Source organism: Neodiprion pinetum, chromosome 4 (genome assembly GCF_021155775.2).
Source record: "Neodiprion pinetum isolate iyNeoPine1 chromosome 4, iyNeoPine1.2, whole genome shotgun sequence".
Taxonomy (NCBI): domain Eukaryota; kingdom Metazoa; phylum Arthropoda; class Insecta; order Hymenoptera; family Diprionidae; genus Neodiprion; species Neodiprion pinetum.
Window position 1 is genome coordinate 29889223 of NC_060235.2, and position 23146 is coordinate 29912368.

Sequence of the window (23146 nt, forward strand, 5' to 3'; positions counted from 1 at the left end):
GACATACTTACGCCTAAAAGAAGCCCCATTTGGCTCATTGGTCGCCTCGTTTTAGGGAAAAACCGATGAGCCAAACTGACCAAAGGATCGTCGTAACCGAATACCAATTCCTGCGCCGTAATCGGGACGAACGGCTCGATTCCCATACCCTGCAGAAAAACGGAGAGTCCCATGGTCAGGAATCCAGGCAAACTCTTACTCTGAGTCGACAGTGTCTATAATGATGAATGTGAAAGTTTATTAATACGAAATATCATTGGCTGCCATAAACCGTCGTTGAAGTATTAATACATTAGGCATGTAAAGGCATAACACTGTACACCAGTCCGCTCAAGGGCGCTGGTACAGATTGAAATAGAAAAAAAAAATATATTTTTATTCAAAGCTGTTGGACAATAAATGGCTAAAATTTTGGAAATTTTAGATACTAGATTGCAACTTTTCACATGGTTATTTTTTCAGAACCCCGGGTTTGAAAGATGTCGACGCGCTGTCCGAAGAGGATTAGACGTCGAACGGTTGGATTGAACCAACGGTGTGCCTAAAACCTTACGACACAGATTTTGGTAAGCAACATGTTTTTTTTATGTGAAAATGAACTTTGGTTGAAGAAGGAATGAAATCTGGACTATTTGAAATTTTTAAAACCAATCTGTATTGGTCCCCTTTAACAAATGTCGGCACTTTGTCAATTATCGATTGCACGTTGATCTACAAGTAAATTTGGACAACCATCTAAAGCGAGGGGAGAATTTTCGTCTAACGTTAATTGATATGCTAATAAATGAAGAACTTGAGAATATGATGATAAATGCACGATGGTATGCCTGTAAATCGGTATCAGTTACGACATACATGGTATCTATCTCGAAACTATACATATATATATATATATATATATATATATAATGTGTTTCACACTTTACTGCACTCCGTCCGATAATATATATATAGATAATATATATATGAATTTTCGGTGATAATCTATTATATAACTCTAATATAATACATGGACGGAGTGCAGTAAAGTGTGAAACACATTTTACATAGAGCAAGCGTCCATCAAAACGCGCGTCGCTGTGAACAAATAGTAAATACAATTTTAAGCATCATCGTTAACTAATCGCACATACGATATTTGTACATAAACCTGTAACTTCTCTGGTACATTTTATAGTTCTCTGCGTAATCCGTATATGATCCTAACGTAAATGTTACACAGTATTACATTATATGTACACGCCAATAATCATACCGCAAGTGCATAACACGCGACAGAGTCATAGAATTTCGATAAGACTCCACGGCCCCGGCTTACAGATTCACTGCGTCTGATTTTATTACACGAGATATCTTACCTTGCAGAAAATGAAAATATATAGTGAAAGACTAGCATTTCTCATATGAAATCAGAATGTGACAAAGTAGGCGAAGCGAGATGAAACGTCTTGAACTTTAGACGGTGTACCTACATTGTGGTCGCTATTTGAGTTTGCTACGCGTGAAATCCTGTTGTCGTACACACGTTGCGCGGTGAATCGTGTCGATAGGTCATAACGTAATGACCCTGTTGTGTGTCTTCTTGTTCCTAACCAAGAGCGTCGTTGAATGCCTGACGAGTATCTCAACATAGTTAAAATCATGAAGTGACCCGGCTCGCGGTAAACTCAACTTTCCATTGACACAACATCGTTGTTTTTCTTTCGAATAGATTTACTCTCACTCAACAACGAATCTCAAATCACTTGCCCAATTCCACTTCAATCGGAATTCATAATTATCTCGCAGCTGCTTATCCTACTTAGCCGCGTTGCCCGAATAATTATTAAAAATTATACATTATTCGACGATACTGAAAAAGAGCGGCGTACGCACTCACCAGTAACGGTATGTTGGGAACCATCACGCGAAGGTCCCCATCCTTCGACATCTCCGGCATGAAATTCAGGATCTTTTTGTGCTGATAGGTCACCGTTCCGTTGTCGTGGAAGGCAATGTTCACTTTCTCCATGTCTTCTCTGGAAGATGAAAATTAAAAAAAATTAACCGGCAAATCGACTCGAATATAATTAGCAAATTTATTTGCCAACTTTTATGCCCTATCTCGCGTGTCTTAAACTCTACGACACGGCGATAGGTGTGCGTGTACGCCGTATGGGATTGACAGTGTACACAGGCTTGCTAGGATCACAGTTATGTTAAATTTATGCGAAAAGGAAATCGAAAGTCATGTCGCTGAGTGTATTATACGTACACACTGTAGGTGTATGCGATATAATTATGTGCGGTAATACATGCGATGTATACAGAGAGGCATTATAGGTATATAATAGCCGTATGTAATTGAAATGATTTCACTCTCAATAACGTATAATAATAAATTACAGAGGGTTCTCTTAATTCTTAAAACGAATTCTGTGCGCCGCGTGTCTGTACGGGAGAAACTCGCGTGGTTATAATTCCGCGCGAATTACGAAATCCGATTAACGCGAGTATAATTAATGTTTCGATGATACGGTTGAGGCGATGTTAAGTGGCAACCCGACGTGCCGAGAAAACAAACAAATAAATAAATAAATAAACAAATTACGCCCGTTTGAACAAATTGTTATCGTTTTTATGCAACGACGTAATCCTCCAGCCGTAGAACATCGTACATTTTTTATTTTCAAACTTCCGACATAATATCATACCTACGGGTACCTTTACCAAGAAAAACTCGAGCTCTATATAAAATTCCGTGCATGCCATGCACCGCCATGTAGGCACCGCCGCAAGAGCTCGCTACACGAAGAAGTGATTTATTCGCGACGATGGTGACCCAGTCTTGCGACGTAATGATATAAGCGTATAAAGGACCAGGGGTTCTGACCCCGGCCGTTCGTTACACGCGGAGAGTCCTTGCATTATGCACGGTGGCATCCGTCCGCCGCATGTGTGCATGCATTGACGCATCATTGCACACGATGCAGTTCAGCGGTATAATAACAACGTAATGTACCTTCCCTCGAGCTAATTTATGCCGGATAAAAAGAGTCCCGTCCAACGTGTTCCGACCTCAGATGTCACGTAATCGGATGACGTCGCGTCGTTCTCGGAGTAGCAATTATATTGCACAGTCGAGCTGACTCTGATTATTAGAGCCGCTGACAACGGGTTCCGTAGAATCTTGGTCGCTAATTGAATCTCAATGCAGACTGCGTGCCAGCTGACCAATCATTTCTTTGGCGCACTCGGTATTCAAGGATTCGATGAACGTCGTGCGATAAGATGCACGAGTGTATAAGTAAATGATTTGAATACCGTCCCATTAGGTAGCTACCGTACGACGTACATTGTGTTACTCCGCAAACTCGTGGCGTGCCTTCACAATTTCAACGTATCTTGATCTTAATTTCTTGCATATATTTCTCAGCTCTTTTATATTTAGGTGCCTGGTACTTGACGCGAGAACTGCTATAGTTGCGAAACATGGCCTTACGTTAAACGCGAGCAACCCGACAGGCAGAAGGAACGCTTAATTGTCAGGAAAAACTAGGAAGTGTTTCCACTTTGAATAATTATCCGCGCGTAATCCCACAGTTAAAAACGCCAAGCTGGCATGGCAGGTAACCTTTGCACTTGTCGCTTGTCGGGTATGCGCATCACGAGTTCGCAGTTAATTTTCACGTTCTGTTTACGCACGAACAACAATGCTCGGGAATTATTAAGTCTCAAGAAAGTCGACGAAATTCGACTGCAGTGTGGACGGAGAAAGTGAACTTTGCGCACAACCAGACGACCCAGTTTCCGGCTGCTGCAGGGCATCGCTCTGTATTTGGATCTACTCAAGCACGTGTTTCCCAAAAATTAGATAACGCTGTCAGATTAGAAGCCCGACGTAGCGACCTTGCTTTGAATTCATCGAGGTAAGCAGTAGGTACCTACAAGTGTCCGAACTGAACCGAGTTCTTCTCTCTCCAAAGGCTTTGTGCTCGCTTTTCGAAAAAGAGAGGAGAAAAAAAAAAGAAATAAATTGTTCGTCATTGCGCATTCGTTGATTGCGAATAACTGTAATCAAGGTCGTTGTGCGAAAGATGAGCCGTTTCGTCGACATTCGTATTTTAAGTTAACTAGACTCGGCGCTAATTGCAACGAGATACGTAGCTGCGTTACCGCCTGCAACGATGATCGCCGGAGGTGTGTAATCCGAAGCAAAATTAATCCAAGAAATCATCGACCGTGACAAGTTCGCGGTACACCGTGTACATAACGTGTACGGTATACGGGCGCAGACTCGAGCGAATTAAACCGTAAAGTAGGAATGATAATTGTTATACTTTGTTGCGCTAACGATATTCATTCCCTTTCCAGAATCGAAACTTGTATAAATAATACACTGTTGTTTGCTTAGCGGAACACATTATACGTATGTACATACCTATAGTTATTACGAGGTACGCGATTTCTAATGCCTGCTCAACCAAAGCACGCGTGCGTGCCGGCTTACAGTTTGTAAATACACGAAAAACGAGGTACAAAATTTCATGTTTACAATCGAGAGGCCGTCTCTCTTTCTCTGTCGTCAAATTATATTCGCTAAAATATCGAGTGCCGGTGCTTTGCAAGCTCTTTATACTTTCGGATTGCGTGCATAATTATTACTTTATTACGCATTCGTCAAACACCGTTCGAGTTGTCTCGAGCGTAGAACCTGGAACCTACTTCACCGGTGTCGCTGTGACAAAACCGTCGATATACCCGGTCGTTAAAATACATGCCGCAGCTTTTTGTCGGACGATTTGTCGTCTCGGCTTTGATCAATTTTTGAACCAATTAGACGCACGTGTATTTCTATGCGTTATAAATCTTATCGAACTGGTCGCCGATTACTCAATATTCAAAGTGTGTCAGAGTAAATGGCTTTCCAAACGACTTTTTTTGTTCCAACGCTCCAGACTGCGACAAACAGCTGCCGCCCTACTTGCGATCACCATCTCGCGATGATCGCCGATCCGATCGAACGGTGCGGCTCGTATAATCGTTGAACATCTGCCCCTTAGTATCCGGGATCCAATCTTTCCCTTCCCCTTACTTTTTGCAAGTTTTATTGTACTTTCCTTTCGGTTTTGGGTCAGGGTCCGAGGTCTCTGCGAGTCACTTCGTTCGCGGAGAGTTTGGCGCGTATTTGATTATCAAGTTTTCCATACTCGCATGTTTGCACATCAATTGCGTAAGAGCGAAAATACTCGGCGACGTTCACGCGCTACAATACCAAGGAATCTGCATCCCGATCCCCCTGATGATTCTGGCTAAATCGACGATGCCGATCGGATGTGTGACTTGAGTGATCGATTCGGAATTACCGACGTTGTCTGCGGGCTTCCCGGTTTTTATGATCGAATTTTCATATCCAAGTACTCGCCAGCTTTGTTCACGCGTCAATTTTCTGCAGCACTACAATTTCACTGGCCAACAGTGGTTTTCTTGCTATTGATATTTGAGTCGTCTTAGAAAGATTCGATGTTAACGACCTTAGGAGTAAGCGTAGTTTTTCGAAATTGGCTCTAGTTATTTACTTTATCGACATTTTCATATATGACTCAAAAAAGCAATCTTTAGGTGAAAAATTCGATTTCTTTTTTTTTAATATCTAAAGTTTATCAAAAAAATACTATCAATAACTTTAGTTATGCTTACTTTATTCGGACAGAAGTATAAAAAATATAAGATATATAATACTTTGTTGTTCTCGCCATGAAAAAGAGGGCACGACAAGTTTCTTCGAGGGGGGGGGGGGGGGGGAGGGGGGGTATTGAGGTGTTCCGAAAAAAAAAATAAAAAAATTTCTCTCAAACACGCATCAAAATTTCAGTAGAGCATCTTAAATAGAATATCTCAGCCAAATACGAGCTTTTAATATTGATTTTTTCCATTTTCCATTTGAATAACAGGTACAAAAATTTAGGACAATTTTTGAATTTTATTTTCTGATAAACGTCTGACGTATAAACCATCTAAACGTATATCTAATAAACTATCTGTATTAACAGATTCTTATAGGAAATTTCACGCTCTATAAAAAATTACTGGTATAGAATTTTTCTAACTTTAACCGGTCAAGAAAAATTCGCCTATAAACATTGAGTCATCTCGAATACAATACTACAATAACATAAAAACCAGAGCCAATCTAATATAATCATAATTATCTTCGTAAGTTTTACGTTCTCAAACACCAGGATTCACAGAAAAAATCAGAGCAACAAAAAAAAGTATTTATTTCGTAGAGCTGTGTTTTCAATTCGATAGGTTTCGGCCATAGCACATCAGGGAATCGTTGTGTATTTAATTACGCAACTTACGCTCGCTCGCAGGTCTGGCTCATGTGCATGCATACCTCGCACACCTCTAAAATTACTCGCGGATTATATTCTAGGAGGAATTCCAATCTGACTCAAGCGTCTTCCGATCCTCATATCCATCACGTTTACTTATTTACTCTTTTCACATAAGTACACTTCATTTGTCTTCAATTTTAATTTCACGTTGGTGAAAAAGGAAAGAAAAAAAATATGTCACATATATTTACCTATACGTATGGAGTACGTAGATCCTCCAAGTGTACAGTTCAAACATAATTTATACAGGTTCTTCTTAATACAGAGGAAGTTTTCCGTTCAAAGAGAAAGACGTCGTTATTTTTGTTTATTCCCATTATAAACGTCTAAGTAAAAATCTTGCACAATATTCGTAGGCTTTTATCCTCTGCAGAAATCGAAACGAGGATTTATTCATCGATCTTTTCATAGAAAGTTTACTCTGATGCTCAAATCAAATAGACATCGGAGAAATGAAATGAAAGCTGTTGAACAAAATTATTCATTTTATTGTTGTATTCTTTTTCCTACGCAATGACGTTACAACAGGTTCACGTTTGTTAAACATTAAATTTTCTACAAATCAGTTACTATTTTTCCAATGCCGAAGCAATTTTCTTTCTCAAATAAATCTACGCAGATTTGATTGTTTCAGAAATTGAGGATAAATCTTAAGCTTGAGCCGACACGGAATTCCAGATGCTCATCCGTAATGCTCGTACACAATTTTCGAGTATTACGGTGAAAAATCTGGCAATATTCGAATTTTTGTTTCCGGGTCTCCCCTGACATTTCGTTGATATTTAATACGCTGGAGATGCCACAACATCCGTTCGCAAGCCATTATGTCACATGTCCGCTGATCCCCGAGGCCTTCCTCGTATCGCGCAACCAGCGCGTAATATTAACAATGCGTGTTGGGTTGCGGCGAAAGCGTTACGTCTTAAAGGCTGGGTTATTTTTCCGGCATGAAGCAGTTATAGAAATGCATAAATGTATACACGTGCGTTTGTATTTGTGGAAGGCGGTATTAACGATCTATCAAATGTACAGTCTGGTAAAACGCGATGCAATAACGGTTGGGAGTCTAGGCTAGGCTCCGTTCTGTCAAACGATACTGTAGCCTCATAACCGCGTGCCGTATAAATAAAATTAGTATGAATAAAATAATATTTTTCATCCTGTAAATTAAATTTTCTTTACGAATCGACAGGAGACTGATTATATTTTCTCGTGTAATTGTCAGACGGTAAAAAATGCAGTAGATGTAGTAGAGGTTGTGATAAGCTGCGATTGTGTTTTTGAAATTGCAACAGAACTCCGGAAGAACGATATGATTTGTTAAAATTTTTCGCTAACCGGAGTTTCCGCGTGTTTGTAGTTGTTTAAGTTTGCCTCGCCTCGTTTCCGTTTAACCTTTCAAACTCTTTCGGTCCATCGGTTTTTGGCCAGAATGCACGTTCTAATAATTCCTACAAGCGGCCACGAGTGCATGAACATAATATTCGGTGGAGGATGGAAAGCCGTTGCGAAATGCGACACCCGGAGAGAGGAAGCCACTTTTGAGGTTGTAAAAAATCTCTTCAGATATCTTGAATCGAGCCGCGCGCGCGACTCGAGGTTTGATAGAATCGGGTGTGATTCTTGTCTGCGTGGTTCATTGTTATGCCTGACACGCTCGCACGTATTTTGCGGCGTCTTTAGTGCCCGCTTGTTTGACAAGAGTAAAAAAGTCTCACGTAGACTTTCGCCTGGTTAACCCCTGAATTATTACTTCGTAAGCAAATCATCGTGTACTCGATTTCTGTTCTCTACATTAATTATCATTCGTTTTTCGCGACGATTTTGTAAATTTTAAAATCGGATTTTGTCTTACGCCTTAAGGGGATGACTTAGCCAATTCTTACCGACTGCGTTAAATGCCATTTATTTCTACTATTGCAATCGATTTCGATGATTACTTGTTTGATTTTACTTGCGAATTATAATATATTAGGGGCCATCCATAAATTACGTCACACGTTAATGGGGGGGGGGGAGTATCTCCGTAATGTGTCATAGTGTGACAAGGGGCAGGGGGGGTCAAAAGCTTTGTGACGTCACATGTTAAAATTTAAATGATTTACCAGTAATAGCTAATATAAAGGAGTAGGTCCAAAGTCCATGGACACAAGATGATTAAGTTTTTTATCTTTAATTAACTTAATTAGTCGCTTTTTGTTTCCTAACTAGTCGTTTTTTCTTTCTGTTATCATAAATATTTGACACTATGTTGATTTTATTAAAGATTATTTAATAAAAATAAGAAAAAAATGAAAATAACTGTTTTCTTTTGATTATTTTTAAATACATGCATACGTTCGAAGAATTTGTGACGTCACATCAGGGGGGAGGAGGTTCTAAAAATGTGACAACCTGTGACAAGGACGGGGGGAGGGGTTTAAAAGTTCTAAAATTCGTGTGACGTAAATTATGGATGGCCCCTTATACAACGGTTTGAACCTTGAGAGCTGGTCAGGATGTGATTTTTTTTCTCGATTCTCAAGCTAAATTAATATAAATCTTCCTACGTCGGTTGACTCTTATAAAATGTTGACCGTAGACAGTTTAATTCCTTAGTAAAAAAACATGTTTTCTTCTTATTATACTTTCGCAGATGCGGTGAATCGACACTCAATTCTTGTAACAAATTATCTTGAACGCGGACGTGTATCGCGAAAGGAATTTGTCTGTCATTCGCCAAGTACATTAATAGGTTTATATATACATTTGCATATTTATTCGCAAGGTATAATGATATTCAATATGACCAATAACATTATTCTATCGTAAACAAAACTACGTAAACTAATAGATTCTTTTCTTTCCACAACCTATAACTAATTCCGAATTTACTTTAATGGCGGACGAAAAATAAAGAATCGAATAATCTGGTATAAATTACAGGCTATTATACGTATAGGTACATATAGGTATAGGTATACATACTCTTGGGTTTAAAAATCGTAATTATTCACACGCGCAAATAACAATATAAAAAGTTTTTTTATTTTTACGTAGCTGTTGAAAAATTTTAAACTTGAAATTTCGTTTCAACCTTGGACGTAAAACTGTGCATTCGGCATTCGTTCGTAGTTTTTATCCGTTTGATTTGACGTTTTAGTGTTTCAAAATTTAAAGAAAAAAAACAGGAGTTGAAAAAAGAGAACAAGATTCTGGAACGACGATGATAATTTCCTGTCATTTTTAATCACGTTGCGATCACATATCGTACACAATATGTGTAGGAAACGCAAAGAGTGTCAAGGTGTGTACATGAGACGCGGTTTATTATTCAAATGAATTTTACTCCGTACCTGCATATCGCGTTTCTTGCGGTTCCATATATTCCTACATACTCACACCTTTGATATCCGTGTTTATTAGAGTCGTAAGATTTTAGAAAGCCAATCCCATAAGGAGATCTTAACGGTATTTGAACGGGCTCTTCAAGCCACGAATGTACGAAGAAAAAAGAAGCGCGGAAGACAAATTCGTGCCCGCGGATTTACACAACTTTAAACCCATTGATGGTTGAGTACCGCTTATCGCGGCGATTATGCTTTGCAGAAAACGGCATTACCAAGGTGAACGTCTCGTTTCTTCCTGTCTGCGAAACTCAAGGTTTAATTTCAACATCTGGAGCCATGTTAATGGTATCGTGGAATTTCCGTTCCTTGAATTTTGAATGAAATAAATATAGTAATTAAAAAAATTTGAATATCCTAAAAGAAAATAAAAAATTTGTTCGTGTTATGTTTTGAGAGCGAACATTACACCGTTTGCGGTTGGTCATCGATCTTGTCCTGTAGCTCGATTGACTGCTGAGTTAGACGTGGTTACATCACCCGTCTGCCAATTTCATTCATCGTTATTTCTTTTTTTCTCCCCCCTATGTCTATCGAAATATTATACGCATACATATTCACGTAATCAATACTCGAAGATTGTACAAAACGAGATTATTAATATTGTATAATATACGGGTAGAGTATACCTAACTCCGCTAGATATATCGTTTGGTAATTTTTTCCGAGGCATGTTGACATGTGGCTGGTTCCGAAAAAATTTAATTACACGTTACGTCTAATTTCGCAGCACACCGCAGCCGGGTTTGAGTGATGAAAAATCGAACCGAAGTTCAAATTAGCATCATTGGCAAGCAGCCCTGAAGCGTGGATATACCGAAGACCTATCCCACTAAATTTCGAAACTTCACGTGGGATAGACGGAGTGTGACCAAGAAACCTGCTCGTGTTTGCCGATGAGAAATTCGCGGCTCGGGAATGTTGCCTCCCGGAGGTCTAGACTCCGCGGTTCTGTTACGCGGATATGCCCTTGTTGGCCGTTCGTCGCGACCTACCGACTAGGAGGTACGTATCTAAACACGCGCGAGATCATGTAATAGTGAAATTGAATCGACGACGAAAATTATACGCTACTTGGTATTACGTAAATTCCACAACGCTGGATCGATGCGGACGGGTTTCGCGCCATTATGTAAAGTGGCTAAAATTCGTTGACACAATCCGTGGAATTTGCCGCGCTGCGTGTCCCGCAGTTCCTGGATCATCCGCATAATTTGCAGGCTGCTGCATGGCGCAGGGCGTGAGAAGAAAGTTTCTTCGGTGGCAAAATTGCATCTAGCTAAATCTGTGAATTTATTGTCCCGGTGATAAAACTCGGCTCATCGATATGCCGCGTATACGGACTTCGTAACTACCGATTTCCACTTTACTATTCATCTCTCGTTTGTTTTTTATTGAATTATAAATCATGTTTCCTCATATTCTCGAAAAATACGGGTCGTTCATCTGAGGAATCGAAATTATTAACTCTTAGGTTCGGCCAGCGTTAATTGAACGGTAAAACAGCTTTGGCTTACGATGTTTTTTTTATATTTTTTTTTTTTGTTTTCCTTGTATCGAAACACCAACACCTATACGGTTAGTATTTTGCAGCGCAGGTGTTCTACGCGCGAAAGGCTCCGGCATTGCGACACCAGGTTCTGCAACTTCGACCGTTTATCTCTTTTTTTTCTGCAAACTTGCAGAAATTTGCCAAGTTAAACAGTGCAGAAATATTCCGTCTTACGGATTATATTTCAAAGCAGATTTCCACCGGTGTTTGTATGCATGTATTCCATTGTTCAGCGGGCGTAATCGCTCGCGTAAAATGGTCCAGGTAATCGACGTCGCGTAAACTCTCGATTCCAATCGTTTTGAACGGTGCGACGTAAGCTTGCCTCTAACATTTCTTGCCGATTATAGTCATTTCGTGAAAGTTGGCTGTTTTTATTCGCCAACTACTCATCGTCACGACGATACGTGAAAACATAGGCGGAGAAAATTGATTGTACATAATAAATTATCAGAATCGTAAGGTAATTTTTTTTTCGCAGTTCAACCCGAAGCGGATGTTATTGAGGTTTTGCGCAGAATTCTTTCGCCTGTTTTTATTATCGACTCGATGAAAAACAGGCTACAAGGTTATCGTGCGTGAAGAATACGCTTCGAGACAAGCCGCTGGTTTCCGTGGGGTTGATTTCTGCAATATCCGAGTTCACTCCAAATTATCACATGTTATCTCGCGATGTAAAAATATTCCGATATCATACTGAAATAGTAGGTACTGTCACTTTCAACATGCCGCGCGTCGTAAGCAAGAATATTTCTCACATTTCGTAGTCCGGGCACGTTAAAATGTATACTTGTTCGACTTATTCTTATTCACATTTCGAGTTTCGGATTGAACGTGGAAACGGCCGTTTGGGTCGCGACTTGTCTCGTGACCCTCACCCCCTGCCCTGGCTCCCTTCCATTTCGTCTATCACTTGTAATAAAATGTTACAATTAACATATTTCGAGCATTCCGCGACATTCGCAACGCGCGTAATCTCACTCTCAGCTCTTCAAAATTATGCTAATTCGGGCATGTATGCCATTTTTTATTTTTCATGAATTATTTCTCTTTATTTTATTTTCGTCTTCTACACATACGTCTACGTCCAAACTTATGAAAGTTGTACCACGTAATTCACGCATAGTCGAAAAAATGTTCCATCGGAAGACGATGGTTGGATATTAATATTAATCAACGATACAGTAATAACAATGTATGTGAAATTTTACGATCCCGTCGAAACTAACTTTTACACAAATTACGGATTCGTTAGAGCCGACAATCCTCACTGATTTTATGGCATCACTCAGTACAGTTAAAAAATTGATCGAAATGATAATTGTACTTCGTCATGAGGCACGGAGTCAACAATCAGGCGGTACCAAATTATTGGTTAATTGAGGTAGCACGTGCAAATATCGTGCGCCCTCTTAAAAAAAGACCCGATGTTAGACTCAACTTATGAACGTCATATCCGGTGGCGGTCTTCAAATGAGTCAAGAATTTGGCTAAAGATTTCGACTTTTACCTATTAAAGAAGTTTGTTGCGCATGGTTTTTTTCACATCAGAATCAGGCTAATAAGATTTAATCGAATGTAGAAAAAAGTTGATGTGCTCAAAAGTTGCACGTGTTATTGGCATAACCTGACAGCTACTGTTCAATGGTTACTTCTAACAGAAGAGAACGTCTGATTGAGTCGTTCGAAAATTTGCTGAAGGTAAAAAATCTAACAATAAGCCTTGCTTGCTCTCTCTCTCTCTCTCTCTCTCTCTCTCTCTCTCTCTCTCTCTCTCTCTCTCTCTCTCTTCTTCTTCGGCAGTTTACTAACGGCATAGTATTACAAAGGAGTACAAAGAGTCAATACCGATTGTCCGATAGCGGGATCGGTCAAAGAAATATGTACCTAAGTCGGGGAGGCATTATTCGATACCATTAACCAGTCCGCAATCAGTTCGGGTATATAATCTCGCGAGAAGAAAGGTCCGATCGTCTGTTACGAGTCGAACCAACAGCTTGATATTCATCGTACATCGTGTGTAAGTCATCTCCGGAGCGGCGTGATACCTGTTAGAGGTATCCTGGCAGCATCTGATACCAGAGGCCAATTTCCCCGCGGCCCTCTTTCGATTAGCATTGTAATTTCGCACTTGCGAGGGGCGTTTCTTTCGAACCTTATGAACCTGACCCGAATACCAGCTCGCCAACGCAGTGTAAATAATTAGTTTAACAAGTTCCGCACTCCCGCCGTCTGGGGTCCGCTCAACGAATCGTAAAACGGGACCTTACACACCGTGCCACATTCCCTGTGCAGAGGCCAGCTATTGCCAGGAGCGAAAGACACGGCGGAAATCGGAATTGATTATCCGACCGTGTCTATGACGGATTCAGGCCGAATCTAACGAAGCTGACGGCCTCTTGACCGCTACCGCTATTTCACGATGTAACAGGTTCCAGGTTCCTGCATCGTCGCCGCAAACCTATCTCTATTCGCCCGGATGAGTAGGATTGTATTGCGATGGGTTTTTTCGCGTAGTGGAATTTACCACTGATTAGGAAAATAGCCGCTTCTGGCCAGAAACTTTAAGGTTGCAGTTTTTAGTTATATCATTGTTTTACTGGGAAAAAAATGTTTTCTGTTTCGCGTGTATTTGACGAACTTGTACAAAGCTGGCAATACGACGATTTCAATTTTATGCGGTTATTAGAAGATCAATCCTACGTTTTTCAAAACACCGAAGGGTCAAAGTTTTACTTGCGATATTGAATTCTCCATTCCGTCCCTATGTGTAGCCAATAAAGATCTTTGTCACATTTTTTTTCGCATTAATGACACCTGTTTAGTGATATTTCCTAAAGAGTTGACAAGGCGAGTACTTCGATACGGCTATTCAGATTTAGTCTTGTGACAAAACCGTACGGTTTATAAAAATATGCATTGTTTTTAATTTCTTCGCTCAATTTCTTTCGGATATTTCGTCCCTACAACGTGGGACAGATTTTTTTATTTTTTTTGCATCGAAATCAGCACGCGTGCCGCACGTTATCGTATAAATTTTAAATTCTAATTCAATTCATGTCCATCGACATGATTGATCGCCTTGTAGTATTTTATTCCTGTTTGTACGTGTGTTCTCATTGCCTTAATTTAGCTCGCAACATGTATCGTGGCGGATCTAAGTGAAACGGAATTGGCATAAACACGTGTAAAACAAATGAAATTTCCTCTCGCCTAGAGTAGCCTAATTGATTTTGACGTTTTGAAAAACCTATGAATTGAAATACCAGCACGAAGTTAGCAATTTCTACAATTTGACAATCCGTTTGAAACGCGTTCTGTTTAACGATTTTACCATACGGTAAAAAATGTATGTCAGTCTGCACACTTGAACTGATTCAAGTTCAGTTGAATTGGGAAGGGGATTCTTTTCACATTTCACAATCACGCGTTCTCCAAAAGATATACCATCGGGCTCAATGGACCGGACGGTTGTAACGGGACGTGTTTTTCGAGGCTGTTTGCAGGAGACATTGAAAGCGCCGAAAAGATTGCATAACGACAAGTAGGCTAGGAGGCTAACGTATATATTGACGACGATAACGGGACGCGTCTTCTTTTATTTGCAGTTGCTCGATGTCAGGTTTATTAACAATTTTCACAAGACTATATTCAATGTCTCGAAAAAGAGTTCCTACATACAAGCAACACCTCGGCGGTTTCACGGCTCTTTCAAGTGTAAGCTTAACGATCCAAAAGTTGTGGATGGGATAGAAATCGACCCGGATTCCATCTGGTAATGGAGTCTCTAATAATCTCTGTATATTTATTATACACGCGTGCATCAAAGTCTTGTTATTACAGCTTGTTGTAAATTGCTTTCACGAGCCAAATAGTGTACGGCAATTTTTGACACGCTTATGTACACACCTCTGAATCCACTTAAATAGTAAGTCCGAGTCAAGTGGCATCTACGGATAAATTTCTTTATTACGTTGAAAAAATCTAACGCATCAAGCTTACCCGTGTAATAAGTTGAATTTGACGAGTACGATGGGAAAAGATATTTGACCGACTTTTATAATTGATTTGTGAAGGATAGTCAAGATCTTCTCAATAATTGAGACATGCATCGAGTTTTCTCCTTCTTCGAGGTGGTCTTGGTCAGATAGAAATTTTCAGGCCATCTAACTCTTCGGGAAAGAACCATTTACGGCACAAATAGGAAAATATCTATGACTTCCTTTTTGAACAGGGTTTAATCTAATAAAGTTCGATTTTTTTATTTATAATTTCGAATGCTTTGACTAAGATTGAAATATCTTTGTTAAATTACTTGCCACTTGAATTTTATCTACGCGTATTACGGAGACAATTTGCGAGAAGAATTAGAAATCCTGTCAATTGAAAGTATACGAATGATCAAGTTGGAAACTTACGATAATCGCAAATTCTTTTGTTAAAACTTTATCTCTTGGAGGGATAAAGAGAATTTCGGTAACATTTACTTACTTGTAAACAAAGGGCCCAACTTCCTCAACCTTTGGTTTTTCGCCAAAGTTCAAAAACCCATCGGTATTCGTTACATTGAAAATGTAAACTTTGGTTAACCGAACGACGCCAGGTTTTTGCCAATACTGGAATGAGAGGGATCCGTTCCATAACCGTAATTGCTGTAAAACATAACGTAACCCCGGTGAGTAAACCAGTTTTGAAAATGTACGATGCGAAAGTAAATTGAATTGGAAAAAATTCCCAAAACGGAATTCCATCAACTTTTTTCCTCATATTTCAAAGAGAAAAGTTAGAACGAATTTCAACTTGAATGAAAAATCTGCGATTGCCTTAATCACGTTAGAATTCTTGGTTATTTATGCCAATCGCTAAATTGATACGTAAGTTCAGAACGTCTTGAGTATCGGAAATTTTTTTAGGGAGATCGCAGACCACTTACTTTCATTAGCACGTAATCCACCCACGGTATGCTGCTGAGGATAATCCCAATGGCCAAGGCGAACAGTCCGAACAAGATGACGGCGATTCGACCTGCAAGTAAATAAAAATGTATTACAAGAGGCATCGCATTAAGGCAAGAAATTTTTTGCCACAAGAAACGTGAAGAAAACAGGATGTGTTTTTTCTAAATATTTATTGACAGATCGCGGCAAGGCTAAAGACTTACGTATCGTAACCCGTAGAGCCACGTCATTGATTGCTTTAAATTCGACATAATTTTCAATTGACACGTTATTCCGTTTAAATTCTTGTAGGTATATAGGACATTCCCCCTCAGTTCCACCACTTTTCTTCCACCCAACCGATCCAAGTTAATTACATACATTACATAAAAAGAAAAAAGGAATTCTACTCCGAAAAGGATTGAATTAAAGTGAAAAAGTCGTAGATTACTTTCAAGCAGTAGATACTAAAATGCGGCCAGTTATGAGTGATATCTGAGAGAGTTCGTAAAGAAGTGACTGAACTGATGCCGAGTACTCCATATACATATATATGTTTGATCTATAGCAACATGAAATTGAAAATGTTCTTGCAAAATTATTGGAGGTAATGAACACGCGGCAGGGAATAGGGATGTTTCATCGTGAATCGAGTGATCTCGAGATTGGTTATTGTTCGTTAAATTTATAATTATGATTGCGACATTCTAATTACGGTAATTTCAGCTTTATGAAACGCAACGTCTTATGTCTTGTCTATCCTAAGAAGTGGCAATTGATGGGTACGGGGTTTTTCCCATCCACAATTCTACGGCACTTATTGAAGCCTTGGTAAGGAAGTGACTGGTAGAAAAAGAGAGAACAAAAACTGGGAGGGGGCCAAAAAAATTCACGCGCGTATAATGGACGACAGTAATTAACATACAGGTATATCAGAGTTAATAAAACAGCTGAAATCACCAACCACTTTAATGAGCATAAGCAACAAAAATCAGAAACCATGAAGTTGTATTTTACTGCCTGTCCAATATTCAACTCTCAAGTATATTATCTCTCTCAAGTATACCTAATCGCAAGTAGGCTTTTGTTACGTTGCTTTTTTTTCACCGTCAGACACGGTATTTCATTTTTTTTTAAATGATTTGCGTTTGTAAATTACTTTGTGTATAGCTTACACAGAAAACAAATACGTTTACGATGTACAATAATATATATTATTTACACATAATCAACCTGCTGAATTATAGTAACTATATAGCTGAGACGAAACCGTGTGACTTTTTTCTGGAGGTACCGCAGTTTTTACTCGTAAATCGATAAGTCATGGAAAAGATGCATGGGGAGATCAAAAAATTTACAGTTTAAGAAATTGTAAAAAAAAATTGAAACGGTTGATGAAAAAATTGGCTCAGATGATGAAACTGATTCTGGCGTAGACTGATACTTTAGTTATTCTTGTTTCCAAGAGCCAATATCTCGAGGTAACGGAAAATGTGATCCTATTACACGAAGACACGGAAAATTGTTTCACAAATTCCGATCGTTCACTAGTTAATCTTCAGATTGTTGTTACTAACGTGTGCGGATACTTTGAAACGATGTCTGAACGCGCAAACAGACATTGAAAAAAACAAAAATTTATATCAGGAAGTATTGTGAAAAACTGTGGGCTTAAAGTTTCGTTCATTAAAATGTAGTGTCAAATAAATTTTACGTCAGCTGTCATTAGCGTGAAACATTTATGCGTATTATAACCAACCTCGGCGAATATGCGGATGATAAAAGTTATTTCTTAATTATGTTAGACATTCGCAAATTTCTATTTAATAAACAGCATATTACAGCATTGCTAGCTGTTTTTTATCAATCGATATAAACGTGGTATGATTAATTCGACTAAAAATCAACCGTCCAATATTTACCAGTTACAAGATACAAGAATATTGAATTATCGAATGAATAAATTTCATTTGCACGGACAATCGAGATACAAGCCCGCCAACATGTCAACGACAATAAGCATCAGCTAGAACGTAAATAGCGTTAGAAGAGGAAAAAAATAAAAAAATCTGCGAACGGAAACTGCGTACAGCATGTCATGAATTTGCAAAATGCGTGCGGTTAATACGCATGCGAAAGAAATGCTACGGAGACATTTCAAAACAAGTCCACGCAATGGTAATGTAGCCCTTGAGTGCCCAATTATTTCTCGGTTTCACAGCGGGGAAAATCCAGCGTGATGAAATGTGTTTGTTAGAAACGGATCATGCGGTTGTACGATGTTGAAACTGATCACTACTTCGATATAAATTCAGCACATAACGACAATCGTGTGCGTTTCTCGTTAACAATAAATGTATACAAAACAGTCAGTATTTAATACGCACAATAATGTATAAAAAAAAATACATCTTCCCTTCTAAAAACGTTTCCTACTATCAAAGTCGGCTCGATTAATATTTTCGAATTAATGGGCAGGCGGTTGCAATGCCGGTATTTAGCCCGCCGCATGTATATGATGTATGTCAGAATCGCAGATATATAGGTATTGCCTATGCAACGAGTTAAGAGCCTCGAAGCCAGCCCAGATAATAATTCCTCGAGGCCCTGGGAAATCTTGTTCTGTTTGTTATTTTGGATTTTTTTTCGCAAACCTGTACTCAAGGTTGATCGAAGGCTGTATGGGGTCATTATTGCCAGTTACGTGTCTCCGTGATTTTCATTGTGAGACTCACATTAAGTATCGCCAGCTATAATTATCACCTGCTGCGCACCGATCGCGGGAATACCCTGGAATCTCGCTGGTCTTACGTGTGTGCGTGTATTTTGCCAATAAATTAATACCGTCTTTCATTCCAGTTTTTTTCAACGCGGCAACGACTCTTTCGCATTTGCGCCTGGAATGGACTTGTGAGGAATGCGTGTAGGATCAGTCGGTCGGTGGAAAGCCTGCTAATCGTTGCCAAATCGACGGCAATTTATATTTGCGAGACCCGAGCTACGACGGATACGTAAAACTGTACCAACGTGAGTCCCTTTTCCCGCTCATTATAGTTTTTGCATAACTTTATTCACGCTCATTGTCCGCGCAATGTTCCTGCACTCGAGTCACTTTCCTTAGTTCTGAACATCGAGCTACGAGCACGACTCGGATGTCGACGGGTCATTATTTTCTACATCATTTTTTTTCCACGTTAAGTGTCTGGGAAGGCACTGCATGAGTGGTCAATTTGTCATTTTTCCACCGGGTAATGACGAAGAGCAGTTTACTCATAAGCGTTGAGAAACGCCAGCTGGCGAGAAGAAGATTCTCAGACATGCAGATCATTGGCGATACTAATAAGCATAGCCTGTAACCACGCTGCCTCCGGATTTCGTACTCGGCGGTAGATCGCTCCACGCGTAACGGATATGTAAGGCCAGGTGCACAACTTTCGACTCAACGAGTCCTTAAGCTGATCTGCGGGACGTGATCACGCCTTGGCAAAGCGAGATTCTAGCACCGGTACTCTAACCCAAAGTCAGCTACCACTAATTACTATGTTGACATGAGTCTAATTGACGTTACAGAAAAGTGAAAGCTCGAGGGAAATGATTTTTAAGCCGGTTTATTAGCGAGTGTTTATCTAATATACCGTGCCCAAATTATTTTAAATGCACGATACGTATTCGCATGGAGTTCCAACATCGGCGGTTTTTGAACGTATTGATTTCCAGATTTTGCCGAAAAAATCCCATCTTCCTTTCAGTACCGTGCAGCGTATGCTATGTTGATTCTCTACCCAGTCATTGATTGGTTATTCATTAGTACATTCATAGCTCAAAAACCGCGACTCTGACCCTAAAACGTCGGTACGGCTCATGCTCTCCAGACCAGTTCCATCGAACTGAATGTGCGGGTGAAATTGCCAAATTACTCGGTCGTTGTTGCAGATTGTATCCGCGTCTGCAGGTATAATCTATTCACCCGACTTCACGAGTCCAGAGTCTGGTGCTCCTCCATTCAGTCGGCAGTTCGTCAAGCTCATTTCTTGATGTCTACTTTACACAGGATTCATGAATGAGTCGCGTCCTTACATCGCTTTGCTTTTGTGAGTACAGGGTCATGACTGTTCGCCGAGGTCCGTAAATTTAGGAGGTGATCGACCCTAATATGGAGATGTTCAAATGCTGTTTATGCACACATCTGTAGTGTAGGTCCAAAACTCAGGTTCAAAGGAATTTGCATGTCTATGGAGAAGTGTTCGGAACGATGACACAAGTCTTTCGTTTCGCTCGTTTATTTTCCATTTTTGTTTAGGCGGAATTTACTGCCTCGCATGACGTCGTTTTCAAGTAATTTGCTTACTGGATACATTCGATTAATTGGAACTGGTTTTAAACGGTCAAATAAAATGAACTGTTAATATTCACGTAAGAATTCGCGACCAGTCCATTATCTAAAGATTGTTCTCTCCTCGTTTTGTACACGTGAAACGACCATCTCGACGATTCGTTACGTCAGTAAAATAGCTTACAACTATACTATTTATACACATATTTAATACCGACTGGTTTTTCGGCAATAATCATTAAATTCATCGGTTCAATACCAGCACGTCAAAATGTTCGCATGTTAGTCGCGAAATGCAGGTTAGTTTTTTACCTGCCATGCTTTTAAAAAGCAAATGCAAAGACAAAAGTTGTATTGAATAAGTCATCAATTTGCCCTGCGTATAAAAAACTATCCAAAATCTTGTCAACCGGTACTGAAAGCTACTTGCGAACATCGCATATTGAAAATAGTTAAATTATGTCCATGGCTTCTTATACGTTGTACAGTAAATCCTAGAAGTATTGTTGCGTATAAGATATGAAAAAACGAGTTATTGTCAAAATGATTTATGTTAAACAGAAGCTAAACTTTGCTCAAGTGCCCGGAGTACGATGGTTAACTTCATTTGCAGAAGTGGAAGCGGCTTCACCCAATAAATTGAAATGTTAAAGGTGTTGTCAATTATTTTGACTGTTAAAGATGACCTTGACGATGTTGAACTAACAGCAAGTACTGAATTGCTTTACATCTTATTCCCAACAAACGCGAAGTGGATTAAGTGACTAAATATAATTTTTGAATCTAGATAATGACCGCAAGATTGCATCAACTGAAAGTATATATGACCGTTCACAGTAACTGAATTTTTTAAAGGTAAATTCTCTTTTTTGCATTCCAATGGCTAGTATTTTATTGATATAACTAAGCAGAGATAGCAGGCATGGCAAACGTTTGGATTCACGATCAACGCGGTATCGTTGTAAGACGAACAATTCAATCTCAGGTGTATTACTCGCGGTAACCTAATTCGGCTGGAATCGTCAACCTTGACAAACCGACTCGCAGGCTCGTCTAGCCCGGACGGGTGTCGTAACTACTTTACTATGGTCGCCATTACCTGCTATGCACCTTGCTGCATGACGCTGAGTTCAACTAAACGCCAGGAGATGAACGCTCGGGTGTCAACTCCAATGACTCATTTCGTTTTCGCTTATTACAGGAATTTAGACTGCCGCCTACTTTGCATGAAGTAAACACTCCCGCGTTTTTGTCGGCTAATATTTTACGCGCGCGCTTAATGTATAATATGCCTCATGAATTGTTTCTCAACGGTGTTCAAATTCACGAAATTATCACTTTCGTACGTAATCGCGGGAGTAGCCCGCAAAAGTAAATAATTATTGATAGTTATACTTGATTACATCTTTTTTAACACACATAGCAATATTTTGTTACAGTGCATAAAACGCGATTCCTACGGAGTTAGCATTAAAAAATATTTCTTCTGTGTTTGCTTGTTTTCCATTGAACTGTCATTTCATCGTCGATGTGAAATATTGATTTGAATGAAGACCTCAACAATGACGATGATTTCAATCGATTCAACGCACAAATGTTCACATTTTCATGAATTGTTTCGCATCTTTTAAGACTGATCTAGGACAACTCTAAGAGAATCGTATTGGTCAGATTATTGAATGACTTGCAACGAGTTGTCATGCATTAAATCATTGGGGGAATTCTGTTTCATTCAATTGGCAGTCCCAGTTATCACCGGGACGTTGAAAAATTCGAGTTATAGACTCATCAAGTTGTTCCTCTCCACGGAAATCTTTAGTAAAAGGCGAAAGATTTATTCGTGTATTGAAGAGAAACCAGAGTGCCTATCGCATCATTTGGCTACCTTCTAGTCAACCTGCGGGCATCATTTTCTTTCGAGAAGGTCGAGTATCGTGGAACTCCTAGCGGAGGAAAAGCGAAGTTAGGGCAGGCAGCTGGAACACACCGTTCCTACCAGGGAATTACACACGACTCTGCAGCCCCGCTAGTGGCCAGCTATCGATTTTTTTCTCAACTTAAACCCGTATCTTGAATACGTAAAAGCCGAGTTTTAGACATAGCGAAAAAGTTCGAACGAAATGGATGAACAGCAACAGGAGAATTCTCATAGAACGCATCAGTTACTATTTTTATGTTAATGAGGTTGTTTAGCGAGGAATCGATACTTTTTTATCAGTTTTAGTATTTAACGAGTCGTCATATATTTAAGCTACGAAGATTGCTTTAGAAATCAGTAACAAAGTTTCAACTTTATGAACGCCGTCGTATCTAGGAAACAGCATATCAAACCCTGCGCTATCCAATCTGGGTATCACCGTGCCCGTAAAAACAGTCAGCGACCTGCACACGAACCCTGCAGCGCAGCTATCGACTCGAAGAAGGTGTTGAAAATGTGACAGCTGTTCAGTACAAAGTATCTGATTTGTTCCGATCCTAATTTGTGCGAAGATGACGTAAATCAGGTTCGAAGTCAGAGCAAAAGCACGAGGCTAAGTCGATTCAGGTTACAGCTTAAT

General features: G+C 39.6%; 1 protein-coding gene, 1 long non-coding RNA gene and 1 other non-coding gene across 7 annotated transcripts in view; 1 reads left to right on the forward strand and 2 right to left on the reverse strand.

Annotated features, from left to right (window-relative positions):
- Positions 1 to 10765, forward strand: part of LOC124216465 (uncharacterized) — an 18886-nt gene extending 8121 nt beyond the window's left edge. The window contains exons 2-3 of the long non-coding RNA XR_006882615.2: positions 463 to 566; positions 10497 to 10765. This is a non-coding gene — a long non-coding RNA (uncharacterized lncRNA). The remainder of the gene's footprint in view (positions 1 to 462; positions 567 to 10496) is intronic.
- Positions 1 to 23146, reverse strand: part of dsb (debris buster) — a 46416-nt gene that overhangs the window by 3249 nt on the left and 20021 nt on the right. For 4 of the 5 annotated variants that reach the window (XM_046620997.2, XM_046620995.2, XM_069135098.1 and 1 more), the window contains 4 exons: positions 16252 to 16343; positions 15810 to 15970; positions 1880 to 2018; positions 12 to 215 (listed from right to left, as the gene is read on the reverse strand). In XM_046620997.2, coding sequence (XP_046476953.1) covers positions 12 to 215; positions 1880 to 2018; positions 15810 to 15970; positions 16252 to 16343 — 596 coding nt within the window. The remainder of the gene's footprint in view (positions 1 to 11; positions 216 to 1879; positions 2019 to 15809; positions 15971 to 16251; positions 16344 to 23146) is intronic. The other variant, XM_046620998.2, reaches the window with a different exon arrangement.
- On the reverse strand, positions 22330 to 22453 carry LOC124218335 (U5 spliceosomal RNA). The gene has a single exon (XR_006883036.1). It is a non-coding gene; the product is annotated as a U5 spliceosomal RNA (small nuclear RNA).